General features: G+C 34.6%; 1 protein-coding gene across 41 annotated transcripts in view; it reads right to left on the bottom strand.

Annotated features, from left to right (window-relative positions):
• CAMK2D (calcium/calmodulin dependent protein kinase II delta) overlaps positions 1-15937 on the bottom strand; it is a 296165-nt gene that overhangs the window by 44892 nt on the left and 235336 nt on the right. For 20 of the 41 annotated variants that reach the window (XM_026013488.2, XM_072755368.1, XM_072755367.1 and 17 more), the window contains 5 exons: positions 10059-10153; positions 7343-7465; positions 6448-6531; positions 5703-5745; positions 2344-2381 (listed from right to left, as the gene is read on the bottom strand). In XM_026013488.2, the coding sequence (XP_025869273.1) occupies positions 2344-2381; positions 5703-5745; positions 6448-6531; positions 7343-7465; positions 10059-10153 (383 nt within the window). Of the gene's footprint in view, positions 1-972; positions 1006-2343; positions 2382-5702; positions 5746-6447; positions 6532-7342; positions 7466-10058; positions 10154-15937 lie in introns of all 41 variants that reach the window. The other 21 variants (XM_072755379.1, XM_072755371.1, XM_072755362.1 and 18 more) reach the window with 3 other exon arrangements.

Raw genomic sequence — 15937 nt, 5'->3', positions numbered from 1 at the left:
TCACCTGGTCTTCCAATTGAAGGCCATTCTGCCTGGATAAGCCATTCGTTATTGTCAGGTATGACAAATATGAGTTAAATGAATATGAGCCTCAACCACCACTTTTAGTTGTGTTTAAATATGCAGTTACAAACTTTTTAAGTTAATGTAAAAATAAGCTTAATGATCTTTTATTACTATGGGAAGTCTTTTAAAGGTACTTGTAATATTAATTAGTTGAAAAATAACAGGAGAGTTTCCAAGTAAAAGGCTAGGAGGATTTCTTTTTTATTAAAGAATCAAATATTAAGTATGAGGTAAACTATAAGCAGTCTTTAAAACATACAAGGACTCAGGCACTTTTGTTATGAAATGTAGTTATTTTATGTTATGAAGCTATTTTTCTTTAACAAAACTAAATCAAACCAGGTATTTAAGTGATCCACTGAATTACTGTTATGGGGTATGGGCAAGATATTCTTATTTCTCAGGTGTTAAGTTTATTCAGTTTTGAGATTAATAAATGTTTCCTCTGTAGGTGCTTAACTAGGATGGGTCCATTGTAAGGTAACTATTACACTATTTATAAACTTCATGGTAGATGTATTATGGTGCATCTGGAACTGAAAATGAGTCCTATTTTTAGGAATCATGATCATCACTTAAAAATAATCCTACAATATTCTTTCACTTATCATTAAACAGACATTAATTATGTCATGGTCTCTTCAGTTTTAAGGTCTTATAAATGGTCTTATAAATGATCCTTTAATAGCATATAGATAAAGGTATGAACTTTTTACATATTTTAAAAATTCAAAGTCCAAGATAAATAGTATTATGTGAATGTGGATACTGTGTTTTGACAGTTAATTGACATTGGCCTGTAATGGTCCTACACTCTACTTACACTAACTTAGGTAAATAAGACTGTTTTTATTCCTAAGTATGACTTTTCACAGGAGGAGAAATCTGGCAGATAGAGATCCTCACCATCATCTGAACACTCGAACTGGACTTCCTTTTCTGAATTGACCAGTCAAAGAGAAAGGAAAAGAAAAAAATATGACCGGTTGAATTTTTAAAGTATCAAAGCATGGAGGACAGAATAAATTTCTCTTTAAAGAGGAACTGTAAGTTGTCTAGAAGAAAAAAGTTCTGGAAGTTTTTCTTTCTATACAAGGGGAGTAAAAATAAATATCTCAATGGGAACTATGACCTCTGCATCACTGAAAGGTATAGAAAAACAGAATAAAACATTTGGAAAATTTAAAATATCACATTTCTACCAATGTAACACTAAGAAAAAGGCAACATCAACTGTCATTAGTGAAACTGAAATGAAACAAACTAAGCAGAAGGAAGAGAACATTACAGGTTGAGGATAGCAATTGGCAAAAGGCAAATGCCATCTTAATGGGAATCACAAGTACATGGTAACCATAGCTCTGGAAATTCCCAAATCACATAGACAGGAGGTGAAGAAATGATTGGGCATGAACCTAAGAAGTGACAAATGATTTTCTATGTTACATTTTCAAAATGAACTGACCACCTGACTTTGGGTCAAGTTCAATATTAGAATATTAACTAATTCCCAAGAATGTTGAAGTGTTCATGAAGAATGTATGCATCTGCCATTGGAAGAGAAAGAAAAGGATTAAAGAAACAAAATACTTAGGTAATACTCCAGAAAGATAACAAACATAATACAAATACATTCAATTAAAGGTAAATTCCCACAAAACAAAATAGAATCAATAGAAAATAAGTTGTATTACTTGGTTTAGAAATCCAAGAAAGTCAAAATATCCTGTTGTTATCTTTCTTGGAAAATTTTCTATAATTTATTAGAATATTCACCTTGAGTATGTGTCAATACCTTATGACAGAAGCACAGGAACAATTAAGACCTTTATAAAAACTGTCTATGCAGATAAATTTAATCATTTGACGTTTAATTTCCCATACCCTATGACTTGATTTTTTTCAGGTTATATAATTCAGCAGACTTCAAGAACATAGCATAATTAATTAGAAAAGCATTTGGTTTTCATCGATTTTCAGGTCTTTATGATAGGATTGTAGTAAAGCACAGAGGATTTAGACATTGTTTCTACAACTGCATATAAAAGTATTATTTTGTCAGACTATTTAAAATATAATTGAATCAAAATATACAGTTTGTCATAAATGATAGTCATATTTACATATTAAATTATTTTATACTTCAAACTGCATCCTTTACAGGAACTATAAAAAAACTTACAATTACTATGAAAACTTACAATTTAGATTTCACATTTAAAAATTATCCAGCATCTGAAAGTCAGAAATGATTTTCGGAGCACCTGTTTAACTTACCTTTACTCCATCTGGTTTCTTTAACAAACTCTTGGCTGCTGCAAAATGAGAGTAAAACCATTTCAGTGAGTTATTTACAGAAACTCATGCCAGCAACAAATTAGGTTATTGTTTCCTTCTATCACCTTTACTGAGTTATGGCCAACATATGCCAAATTATCAAGGTTACACTGATGAGCGTGAGCTTACAGGACATTGAAACACAGTATCGCTTTTCTTGGTTTTGCCACATCAAATTTAGAACTAAATTCTTATTTAGTGCATTGCATGTAATTGGACACTTTGCCAGTTATGTTACTGGACTTGGTTTCACTGTTGGTTGCGAAAAGGATACTGGAACTTTAACTGGACTATACTTTTGTAATCCAGAAAGTTGATTTCAGTCTTCAAACATCAGCTTACAGACTATATTACATGTTCATTCACACTACAAGTATGGTGACCAGGTCAGTTCTGCCACTTAAGCCCCTCTTTCTAAAGATTTGAAATTTATTTGTGAAAATTTGCTCTGGGTAAATAACATCTCTTAAAAAAAAAATATATATATATATATGAAATCAGAGCTTTCATTTTTTACAAAAAACAGTAATAAATGTATTTAAAATGAAATGGTACATTATTGGCCTACAGCAAATTTTTTAAACACTTAGCATAGGACCTTTGAAAAAAGGTATTATGTATTCTTTTATACTTCAAAATCAGAATACAAAGCTTTCATAAACAAAAGGCATTTACATCAAAAAATTTAAAATTATAAAATTTGAGGTGAGTTATAAAACAAAACAACATCTTCAACTAAATCAAAGAACCCTTGAAGTATGTGGTCTCAATATGAAATTTCAATTTCTCAGAGGATAGCTTTTAGCATTCCTTCTGTTATTGAACTTCTTGAGTATATTAGAAGGTGAAGTCATCCTTTCAAAAAACAGACTTATGAATGGGTACATTCATACACAGTGAAAAGATTATATAACTGCTAATGACAATTAGTACACCAAGAGTAGAACATTTATGAATATGCAGGACAAAGTATACACTTATATTTCCATTTAATGTTTTATATATATATATATACACACACACATATATATATATATGTATATATATGTATAATTATTTAAGTATATCAGAATAGACTTTGGCATCTGAAATGGAATACCTAGCTATAATAGAACTGTATGAACATGTAATTTCCTGACATCCATTTGATTTGAGCTATTATTTTGATATTACTTTGGTATAATTTTAAATTTATTTAAGATACAAAAATGTTAATTTTATTTAGTTTTTAGCAACAAAAGCTATTAATTTATTATTAATTGATATTGTAAGCATTGGTGCCTTAGCTATAATACTATTTGCCTAGAGTTAAAAAGCAATATTAAGTAAATCCTGTGGCAGTTAATAGGTTAGAAAGCAAACTCAGAATAGTTGAAATTGCAATAGCAAGCAAAGAGAAGACAATGATTCAGGGTAAGCAGGGATTTGGCCTGGGAGATGCAGAAATGTCCCTTTTGGTTACTATTCACCTTACCTCACAAGAAATACATTCCACATAAAGGGAGAAAAGAAAAAAAATAAAAACAACTTTATAACCATATACTTATGGACAAATTACTTTAAAAGCATGTTTGCTAATGAAACAGAATGAATAAAATACTCAAAACTAAAATGCATTATCAAGTATAAGATGTTGTAACTGGGTTCAAGGTTATTCAGTTGCCTTGAAGTGATGGATTAAAAAAAAGTTTGCCTTTCATGCTAAGACATCAGAAATAATATAAAATTCACACATTAGTTATGAGTTTTAGTTTACACGATGATGAAAAGGAAAATGTGATGTACACAAAAAGCTTCTATACATGAGTGTATATTTAAAAAGGCCCAATTTATGCCTGAGTGTATTTAAGACTTTAACAAAATACATAATCTTAATATTGGAGATTTTTTCAAGTTAGTTTATCTTTAATAATATATATATTAAGCATCCTATCTTTTAGTGATTCACTAATTTTTGGGCCACAGTGAAATAACTATTTGAATATAGTATGTATTAGTTAATATTTAATGAGATGATATTGAACTCACCCTTGTAAATGTCAATTATATTAATCAACTGTTCATAAAACAGGTAACTTGACAAAGGCAGTAACAACGTTTTATTACATCAAACAAATTGGACAAAATACATATATTTCACTAACAGGTCGATGGAAGCCTTTGGAAAGCATCCTATGGTTTCACATTATGTATTAACTAAATATAGTGGGGGACAAAAGCTGATTATTTCATCTAGTCATAAACAATAACTAAAAGTTGAGAAGGTTGAAGAACATTTGATAAGGTTATGGATCATCACCTGATAGCACTATAATACCCAGGAGTTAAGTATGTACAATGATAAATATCTTAAGGATATCTAGATAATTTGATGTCACTCTTATGTGAATAGCAAGCAAAGTAAAGTGGTAATATTTTTGGCAAATCGTTTGATAATCCTTCCAAGTCTTAAAAGCCACTTTACCAAATGCAGCTTTCTTGCTGCTTCAGTTCCTCCCCAGATATAAGACTAATTAGTATTTACCAAAATTTGATTTTTGGAAACTGGTTCTTAGTGAAAATCTATTAGAGGGGGGGTCCAAAATTCAAGTAATTTCTGGACATAATACATATTTATGTCCATTTTGAAGAGCCACACCTAAAGAAATGGCTTTACTTCTTTTATTTAAAAATTATTTTTATCATGGAATAATTTTGAGGAACATTTATTATCTTGTGATATTACTGTGAGGTAGGGTTCTCTGTACATTCTTGAATTTGGATACCTTTGAAATATGCAACCATTCTTTTAGTGTGTCAAGATACATCTGTACTTTTGAAAGAACTTGGGCCTATGAGAACTGGGTTCCACAATAATGGTCTTCTTTTAAAAATGTTGCTTATTGGGATTCCCTATGAGAATAAGACAAACAAAATATCTTATTTATAGCTATTAGTTGATGAAACATCAATTAACTAATTCTAGGTTTGAAATGCTGAGCTTCAGGAAGAGAGAGTACATATTTCCTCAACTTGTGTGTACCCCAGCAAGGATGGCAGATGGGTTTCAAATGCTGCACAACACTGACCAGTGGAGGTGCTGCTTGTGTGCTCTTTAGAAAAGTATAGTTACATGCCTAACATCTCCATGAGACAGTACCCTTAGGATTCCTAATGATAGACACTGCACAGAAGGAATCCATGCCACCTATTTGCGATCCCTAACAACAGTGTTTTTCTAATTGTTAGGTTTTTCTTTAATTTCAAGATGACTACTAAAAAGGAGAGCAGTGGATAAGGAGAATTCTTAACACATGTACCTGAAAAATTTCTTGTAGCCAGCATAGTTGTTAAGATGGCACCCTGTCAGAAAAACAAGAATATGAAATTAATGTTGCTTGTACAAATCTTTGACCTAACAAATAAACAGTCTTTGATAACAAATCTTCTCCTAGCCTTACTTTCAAGTCAGGGTTTTTTTTGTAAATTTATTTTTATTGGTGTTCAATTTGCCAACATATAGAATAACACCCAGTGCTCATCCCGTCAAGTGTCCCCCTCAGTGCCCATCACCCAGTCACCCCCACCTCCCGCCCACCTCCCCTTTCCCCACCCCTAGTTCGTTTCCCAGAGTTAGGAGTCTCTCATGTTCTGTCTCCCTTTCTGATATTTCCCACTAATTTTTTTCTCCTTTCCTCTTTATTAAGTCAGGGGATTTTTATTTGTCTGTTTTTGATGTTTTGTTTCCTGAGACTAGCAGGACTATGTCCTCACATAACGCTGGGGTTGCCCTCATGTGTATGGTTGGATTCTAATTATCAAATTGCAGTTGTTTTCTTCTGAAGGGAGGAACTACAGGACACACTGCCACACAGATCCTACCTCCTCATTGTAGACTTAAGTCCAGTGTGATATTCAATTTTCTGAAGACCCAGAAGAAGAGTAATATAAGTACTGAGGTCTACACATTTAAAAGCCTTTGCTGAAAAAGTTATTTTCCTCATAAAGAATCTCATTTCTCACTCTGCCAAGTCTACCTCCTCACAAAAATGTAAAATTTCTTACCTTTAGTTTTCTTCTAGCATTAAATTTCTTCAAGCAGTCTACAGTCTCCTGTCTGTGCATCATGGAAGCAACAGTAGAACGTTGCTGAAAGAGGAGGAAAAGAAACTTAACTTAGTATTCAAAACATACTAAGCATTATAGTATCTCAATTTCATCAAATCTGCATTAATGGTGCCTGAACCCATTTGATGAACTTGTGAGTATTCACTTGCAAAAGTTCGCTAATAATGGATGAGTAGTTTTGCCAAGACTATTTGTAACAAAGGTGCAACATTTATCTATAGAAAATATAAAAATGAATAGCAGGAATTCTCCAAATTAACTTTATTTCAATGTCTTTACTAATATTTCTATTGGACTGTTTTTCATTTACTTAGTACCATATTTACTGCCCTAACATTTGACACTTAAGCCTAGAAATGTACTGAAAACTCTACATTCCCCCTGAATTTCAGTTTTTCTTAGCACATCTAAAGTATATTTAGTCTACCATTGCTGTTCTTTCTTGCTAGTAAAACTTACTATAAACTTCTAAAACTTTTTGCCCTAAAGCTGCCTAATGATAAATAATTGAACTTTGTCTAATATTCTCTACTGGGATATAATCTTAGTGGCATTTTCTTAACCTCTGTTCATAAGTATTATCAATAATTGATAGGGGGAAATACTCATTCCTTGTGTTATTGTAGGTAACATTTATCAATCTATGTAAATCAGATTTTGTTACACCAAATGGCAATTATCACCAGTACAAATTTATTTTGTTAAATACCTTGAGTCAAAAATGCATTCATTTTTAGTTTTATCTTTTTCTGCAAAAATTTAAATCTATGAAAAAAAATTAAAGGACTTATTTTTAATTTTTTCCTAAGGTCTTTCGAGAACTGTCACTTACACAGATCCATGGGTGTTTCAGTGCCTCTGAGGCTGTGATGCGCTTGGCAGGGTTGATAGTGAGCATTTTATTGATTAGGTCTTTGGCTTCAGGAGTCACTGTGTCCCACTCTGGTGATGGAAACTTCAAAGATACAAATTAATAAGGAGTTTAAAAAATAGATACACTCAGTAGAATAGGGAAGAGCTAAGTAAAATAATCATTTCCTTAAGTATTGAATTTCTTTATAAATTTACTTTTTGTAGAAGTTAAATTGTATCTACAGGTAGATAAATCATAGATGTATATATCCCCCTCTCCCTATATATATTTATATATATTAAAGAAAAGTAACCAATAAGGGATAAACATATTATAAATTGCATATTAGAACTAGTAGTTATATTTTGAAATTTAGAAAAATAAACTTAAGAATCTTCTGGTCCTCTCAAAGCATATTTATTTTGGTTTGAAAATAAAATTTTATGCCATCTTTCTCATAATTATTTGCAAACATCAATAAAGCTGACAGGTTGTCACACGTATTGATGTCATCATGCTATTACACCAAGATTCAAAAGATGTTACAAAAAAACAATGAGGTATTACATACTTTCACAACTCATGAGCAGTTAATAGTGGATATAATAAAATAGCCTCCATTACCCGTTACAAAACTGACCTACTACTTGTGGCTATTTGTAATATAGTACTGAGAAGAAATCTCAGACTACAAGAGTGTTAGCAGGATCTCATTTTAACACTTCAGAAAGGTTTACCTACTTAATTATGAATTTCATCAAAGTTCGTAAAAGGAACTAATATTCATAACTTCTATTAGTAATCTATTTGTGCATTAATAACTATATAATAAAGCTATTTATCCTGTTTATTTAAAATTTTTGTTGATAATAATGTAACTTAATTTTCACATAATTTAGTATTAGACATACTATTCTCGATAGGTTAAGAAAAATTTACATTACATTAGGGGCTAAACAGACAGAATATCAGGTCCTTTTCTTATTCATGAATTTTTATGAGGTTACATGTACACTCAAGAATAGAAAATCTTAGAATAAAATGCCACTGTCACTGTGTCATGGACTTTAAGTTCACTTTTAGTATTTATAAAATGGTTTCTTTGTGACCCATTGGTAAAATGAAATATGAGAAAAATGATAGTGACTCATTATTTAATACTTCAAATTTTACTAGTTTAACAACTGTCATTTTATTTCCAAAGATTAGTTTAGGCAGCTGCAAAAACTCAGTAATGATTAGGAGCTACTGAAAGAAAGATTCAAGGCTGCTCCTTCATGATGTACAGATCTTCCGATAGCAAATTAGGAGCTGGTTCAGCCTGAATAAAGGTGGATCTTTTCCTCATTTTTTAAATTTTAACAATGTCACTCCTTCACATTCATCAAACAGTACATCTGCAGAGCCTTTCTAGGAGGGTACCTAGTTGTAGTCTATAAAGATGACGAATATGCTAGCTGTAGCCATGTAAATATAACTTGGTCCAATTATTAGCCTGACTACAACGGAATGCTTCAAAACTAAAAGAATATACATTTTAAATTCTTGTGATACACACTTCCATATATAGAACATTTTTACAGAAATGCCCATGCTGAGTTCATATAACCTGATACAATATAATACAGATTTTAACTCCTTACTGCTATATTGAGCTTTTAACTTGTGCACAGGCTTACCCAGTTTTGCCTACTACTTAGTTACCCCACTTACTAATATATGAAAAGCATCTCCAGACCTTGATCTCTAATTTCCAGAGGGCTGGCTGTGTGAGATGCACCCAGAGGTGGTGGTAAATCATATTTACAGACATATTTGTCAAAGGAGAGAAAAATTTTTTTTTAATTTTTATTTATTTATGATAGTCACAGAGAGAGAGAGAGAGAGGCAGACACAGGCAGAGGGAGAAGCAGGCTCCATGCACCGGGAGCCCGACGTGGGATTCGATCCCGGGTCTCCAGGATCGCGCCCTGGGCCAAAGGCAGGCGCCAAACCGCTGCGCCACCCAGGGATCCCCAAAGGAGAGAAAATTATATCAATAAACACAAAGTTAAGACATAAAGAGAAAATATATAAGGCCTCACTTTTTAGATTTAGGACTTAATTCATTCTCATACTTTCAAGCATACTGATTGTAAATGAAATGTATTGGAATTGTGATTTTCAAACATTTTAAAATTGTGAAATCCATTCTTCAAATGAAAGTCTGCAAAGAAGCCCATTAGGTAAACAAGACAAAAAATGTCAAGCTGACATAATGGAACAATGTTCTATTTGATACATGGATCACTGCAAAGTATTGTTGATATATTATTTAAAATTATGTGATAAACATTTGGGAATATAATTCAACTAAGCAAGTAGTAGTCATTTCCAAAACAAAAATCTTTTAGTTTTTCTATGTCTTAAAATGTGCTAAGATCTCATAATTTGATAAGGAAACTCCTTCCTTAGAGACTTCCAATTGTATTTATTTCAATCCTAGGAGATAGTGAACTAAGAGGAAATATAAACTGAATACATATGCTGCATTCCTTACTCTTTATCTCCCTTTCCCTAGGAGAGAGAAAAATAGAGAAATTGTTGAAAATTATGGTTAAAATTGTAATAAAAAATTTGGTTCTTTTTTTGTGAGTGAATACTCACAAAAAACAAAAAACACTCATCTACAGCTATATGAACTTTTATTACATACATCATAAGCTCCAGCCTTGATCTGCTGATAAAGTCTGTGTTGATCTTCATCCCAGAAGGGTGGATATCCCACCAGGAGGATATAGAGAATAACACCTGGACAGAATAAGCAAACATATTAACATAATGTTTAATCATTCAGGTAACAATACGTTAAATATGGCAGATCCACAATGATGCTAAGCCACATCCATTCCAAGAGAGGAAACCAAATATTTGGAAAACTTCAGAAAGACATTCTCTGATCTCCTCTGAAGCATTCAGTGGAGGGTGAAAGTGCCTGTTGTTATGCTCAAGAACTCTGATAATGTGTGGCAGTTTGAAACATAAAGAATTCTATGTGCACTTGAAAAGGATGTGTACTCAGTTGTTTTTGGATGGGATGTTACATATACATCTGTTATGTCCATCTGGTATAATGAATCATTCGAAGACACTGTTCCCTTGCAAACCTTAGGACCGAAGAATTCTGAAGAGCATAGCAGGTTAATACCTAAAGATGAAACTCACATGTTATTGGGTGACATATTCTTTGGTGTCCCTGATTAAGACTTGTTCTGTGGCCTAACATAGGATCTTTCCTGGAAGAGGTTACATGTACAGTCAAGAAGAATGTGTATATTCTGTTGTCCTCGGATGGAATATTCTGTATACATCTGTTAAGTTCATGTGGTCCAACATATTTAAGGCCAATACTTTCTTACTGATTTTCTGTCTGGATGATCTATCAACTGATGTAAATAAGGGTATTGAAATCCCTTAGTATTATTGTATTGCCATCTATTTCCCCCTTTAGGTCTGTTAATATTTGTTTTATATATTTAGAGGCTCCCATGTTGGGTGAATATTTATAAATGTTATTTTCTCTTGTTGGATTGACCCATTTATCATTACATAATGTTCATCTTTGTCTCTTACTACAGCCTCTGTTTTAAAGCCTGTTTTGTCAAAGTATACTCTACCTGTCTTTAGGTTTTCATTTGCATGAAAGATTTTTTTTTAAGTGAGAGGAGCTTTTTTTTTTAGATTTTATTTATTTATTCATAAGAGACACACAGAGAGAGGCAGAGAGACAGGCAGAGGGGGAAGCAGGCTCCATGCATGTAGCGTGACGTGGGACTCAATCCCGGGTTTCCAGGATCACACCCTGGGATAAACGCAGTGCTAAACTGCTGAGCCACCCAGGCTACCCAAAAAATCTTTTTCCATCCCTTCACTTTCAGTCTATGTGTCCTTACATCTGAAGTGAGTCTCTTATAGGCAGTGTACATTTATTTTTGTTTTTAAAATCCATCCAGCCACTCTATGCCTTTTGATTGGATAATTTAGTCCATTTACATTTCAAGCAATTATTGATAGGTATGTACTTTTGTCTTTCTGTTGTTTTCTGACTGTTTTTGTACTTCCTCTCTGCTCCTTTCTTCTTTTGCTCTCTTTTGTGGTTTGATGACTTTCTTTAGTGGTATACTTATATTTCTTTCTCTTTCTCTCTTCTGCATTTACTATAGGTTTTCACTTTATGGTTACCATGAGTCTTATATATAACAAGTTTCTAAACAATATATTTAAATTCAGTTTGCCAACATATAGTTTAACACCCAGTGCTCATCTCATCAAGTGCCCTCCTTCGAACAAATTCTAATAGTCTACTTGAAGTTTGATTCTATCCTAAAGCTTATATTTTTACTCAGCCACGCTTTGTTTTTGATGTCACATTTTACTTCTGTATCCTTAGGTAATTATCACAACCATAGTATTTTTACCTCCTTTGTCTTTTAACCTGTATATCAGCTTTATAATCGACTAATCTACTACTTCTACTATGTATTTACCTTTCCAATGATATTTATTCTTTCATAGGTTTTCTTGTTACCAACTGGCAACCTTTCTTTTCAGCTTAAAGGAATCCCTTTAACACTTCTTGTAAGGCTGGCTTAGTTGGATGAACTCCTTTTGTTTTTGTTATATGGAAAACTCATGATCTCTCCTTCAATTTTGAATGACTTTATGGGTAGGATATTCTTAGTTGGAAGCTTTTTTTCTTTCAGCACCTTAAATATATCATGCCACTCCCTCTGGCCTGCAAAGTTTCTGCTGAAAAACTTACTGATAGGCTTATGGGGGTTCCCTGGTACACAACTAATTATTTTTGTCTTATTGCTTTTAATATTTTATCATCTTTAATTTTTGACAGTTTAATTATAATGTGTATTGATGTGGGTTTTTGATTTCATCTTATTTGGAAATCTCTGGGCTTTCAGGATCTGGATGTCTGTTTCCTTCCCCACTTCCTTCCTTGACTTCCTCTAGAAAGTTTTTAGACATTATTTCTTCAAACAAGTTTGCCTCTTTCTCTCCTCCTTGTGGGACTCCATAATGTGAATGTTAGTCTGCTTGATGTTGCCTCATCAGCCCCTTAAGTTATCTTCATTTTTTTTTCTGCTGTGAGTGGGTGAGTTCCACCAGCAGCTTGGATTCATGTTAAATGATCCTTCCTTGTATTTCATGTAATCTGTTGTTGAACCCTTCTAATATGTTTCTCAGTTCAGTTACTGTATTCTTTAGCTCTATGACTTCTATTTGGTACTTCTTTTATTTTCCATTTCTATGTTGCAGTTCTGTGTCCATCCATTCTTTTCCCATGTTTGATGAACATAATTAAGAACATAATTTTGAGTGCTTTATTAGGTGAATTAATCTGCATTTTATTACAGTTTTTTTCCCTAAGGTTTTATCTTTTTCTTCCATTCTGAACATTTTCCTGCTTTTTTTTTTCATTTTACTTGACTCTGTGTTGATTTATAGAATATACAAAACCACCTTGTGTAGATGAGCCTTATGGGCATCTTTCAACTCTGCTCCAACTCTGTCATTCTCAAACCTTTGTTCTCTTCCAAAAAGCCTGCTATATCTTTATTAGGGCTCAGTAGGTGAGGATGTGCCAAGACCTGTCAGTGAATGAAAGGGGAAGAGCTCAGTACCTAGATTCAGGCTGTTTGGAAGCCAAATCTTCAGGTAGCAGCTTTTTAAATTATGCAATAAAAAATTAAAAAATAAAATTATGCAAATATGTACAGTCCTGTGGGACCACAAGCATAAACCCACTGAACAAGCAATTTGGTGTCATCTCCTGGGTGACAGTTACAAAAACTGGGGCTCCAGATGAATGTAAAATCTCTTTTCTGGGAGATACTGGCCAGATGGAACAAGGCAGAATGAGAGCACCATGATGGTGCCTACAACCTACATTCTTTGAGAGCAGCTCTTAGTGTGCTCCTCAGACCAAAGCTCTAGGACAAGCCAAGAGGCCCCCTTCACAGAATGACTGGAAAGAGGTATGCCTCGATCTTCTGTCTGTGCAGTGTCCTGGGATGGCAGCCTGCCAAGAACTTTGTCTCCAATTGCCAGTCTGGTGGAACTTCAGATGCAAGTTTCCCTAGCCAGCCAGGCAATCTAGGGACATACCCTGGGGGGCAGATAAAAATACATGGCAGCAGATGCAAAAACCAGGACACCAGCTTCATGTGAAGCTTCCCTCCAGGAGACACTGGTGCTCTGGAGTGTGACAGAGGGAGAACATGAAGATAGTGGTACTTTCTGAGGTCTCTGGAAGATTATAGTCATTCCTTAGATGTGTGTTTAATTAGAAACCTGCCCCTCAGGCTGCCAGCCATGACTTTTAGTTAGTAGGCTCCCTTCCCAGAAAGACCAAGCTCCTAGGTCTGTTGCCTTTTGCTGTGCAGTGGGGGTGGTGGGTATTTAGGAACCCTCTCTCCGCGAGTTACTGTCCTAAGGAACTCACAAGCATAAACCCCACTGACTAACAGAGCTGGCAATGTGGAGGTGTCTCCTGGCAGCAGGTACAAAAATTAAGGTGCCAGAGACGAGTATGAGCTCCTCTCTGGGTGATCCTGATTATTATAGTCTCATGAGATGAGGAACATAAGTCCCCCTGGCATCCAGAGCCAGCCAGTCAGGAGGCATCCCCTGGGCAGCAGCCACAAAAACCAGGGCACCAGATACATGTAAAAATTTCCTTTCTAGTGCTCTGGCGCACAGCAGAAGGAGAGCATGGACACAGTACTAACCAGTCTCTATCCCAGAGAATACTCCAGTAGGCTCCCAGATATGTGTGTTACGTTAGATGCTTGCCTCACAGGCTGACACTTAAATATCAGCAGGCCAACCTCCTTCAATTTATATCTGGATGCAATCAGGCAGCCACTGAGCTGGGCCCTGAGGAAGGTATGTCCAAACATCCAGGCCCATTAAGAGCTGTCTTTCAGATCATGATAGCCTTGTGCACCTGGGACATAAGTGCTATTGGTTTTACAATTAGATATTTTGAGTGTTTAACTCCTAAAAGCTGAGGGACTGGATGGGGGCTTGAACACTTTACTCCACAAAAAGGCTCAGGTTTTGAATTTTTTCCTCATTGTGGTCACCAAATCATGGGCAGGGTTTATGGTGAGATTGTGTCCTAGCCTCTCCTGCACACTTCAACGTGATATTCTTTTCTTTTGCCTGATGTATAGTCAATACTCAGCCAATCTTTAGTTTTTCGTCTTTTGAAAAAGATTTATTTATTTGAGAGAGAGGGAGAGAAAGGGAGGGGGAGAGGTGGGGGGAGGGAGGGAGAGAGAGAGAGAACACAAGCAGGGGGAGTGGCAGGCAGAGGGAACTGAGCAGGTAACTCCACACAGGACTCAATCCTAGGACCCGGGGATTATGACCTGAATCAAAGGTAGACGCTCAACCGACTGAGCCATCCAGGTGCCCTAGTTTTCCTTAAGTTGTTTCATATGAAGCTGTAGAGTCAGTGTGCTCACTGGGGAGTTGAATTTGGGATCTTCTAACCTTGCTATCTTGAACCAATCCCCTTTTGAATTAACTTTTTGAAAAGTTAATTGGCCTGCATGAGGCCTTTAGTTTCTGCCACTGCTCTGACCTCTACTGCTTGTTTTCTTCTTGTTGCTTTCCCTTAAACCATGGAAACCAGGGACAGATGGGTAAGACACGTAAAACTGCCTGGCATGGCCTACGATTCCTTTTTTCTCTAACGAGGATCTCTTGGGTTTCTTTATGTTTTCTTTGTCAGGGAAATCTAGATTTGCTCTTATCCATAAGACTTGGCATCTTTATACAGTAGACACTGTGGCAGCAAAAATGGCTTTTTTTTTTTTTTTTTCAAAAATGGCTTTTAAACAATGGTTTAATCACTTTAGATTTTGATAGCCTGCTTCAGGAAGTTCCAGTCCAAAAGCAGATTCTTAATTCATGTGAATCACAACCAGAGTAGAACAATTTAAACAACAATTTATTTAAACATCCTTAAATAGAAATCTAACAAAGCATTAAAAGCGAGACTGAAAATTATTTTACTATACTGGAGTTAAAAAAGGAGACCATGAAAAAAACTTCAATACATTAAACCTCATCTTCACAACATAAAAATATATTTTTCCACCTTTCACTACATTATAATCTAATGTACACTTTTAAAAATTATTTTTATATCATTTTTATTATCTGATGTAACAGATACATCTAATGATGATGATGATGATGCGTGTCTGTGTTTGCGTTCCTAGAACACAGGCAGAGGTAAGACTATTTCTAAGTTTTTTTTTAACCCTCCCTTTAATTACTCCCTTTAATTTAGGGAGCAAAGAAAAAAATTGGCCTTGTAATGGCAACAGTCTATATTAATTTTTAATTAGGTATTTTTCTTTTTTTTAAGATTTTATTTATTTATTCATGAGAGAGACAGAGAGAGGGAGGCAGGACATAGGCAGAAGGAGAAGCAGGCTCCATGCAGGGAGTCTGATGTGGGACTCAATCCCGGGACTGCAAGATCACACCCTGAGCCACCCAGGTGTC

This window comes from Vulpes vulpes, chromosome 4, assembly GCF_048418805.1.
Source record: "Vulpes vulpes isolate BD-2025 chromosome 4, VulVul3, whole genome shotgun sequence".
Classification (NCBI taxonomy): domain Eukaryota; kingdom Metazoa; phylum Chordata; class Mammalia; order Carnivora; family Canidae; genus Vulpes; species Vulpes vulpes.
The sequence above is the reverse complement of the archived record's forward strand: the minus strand, read 5'-3'. Positions and strand labels throughout refer to the sequence as shown.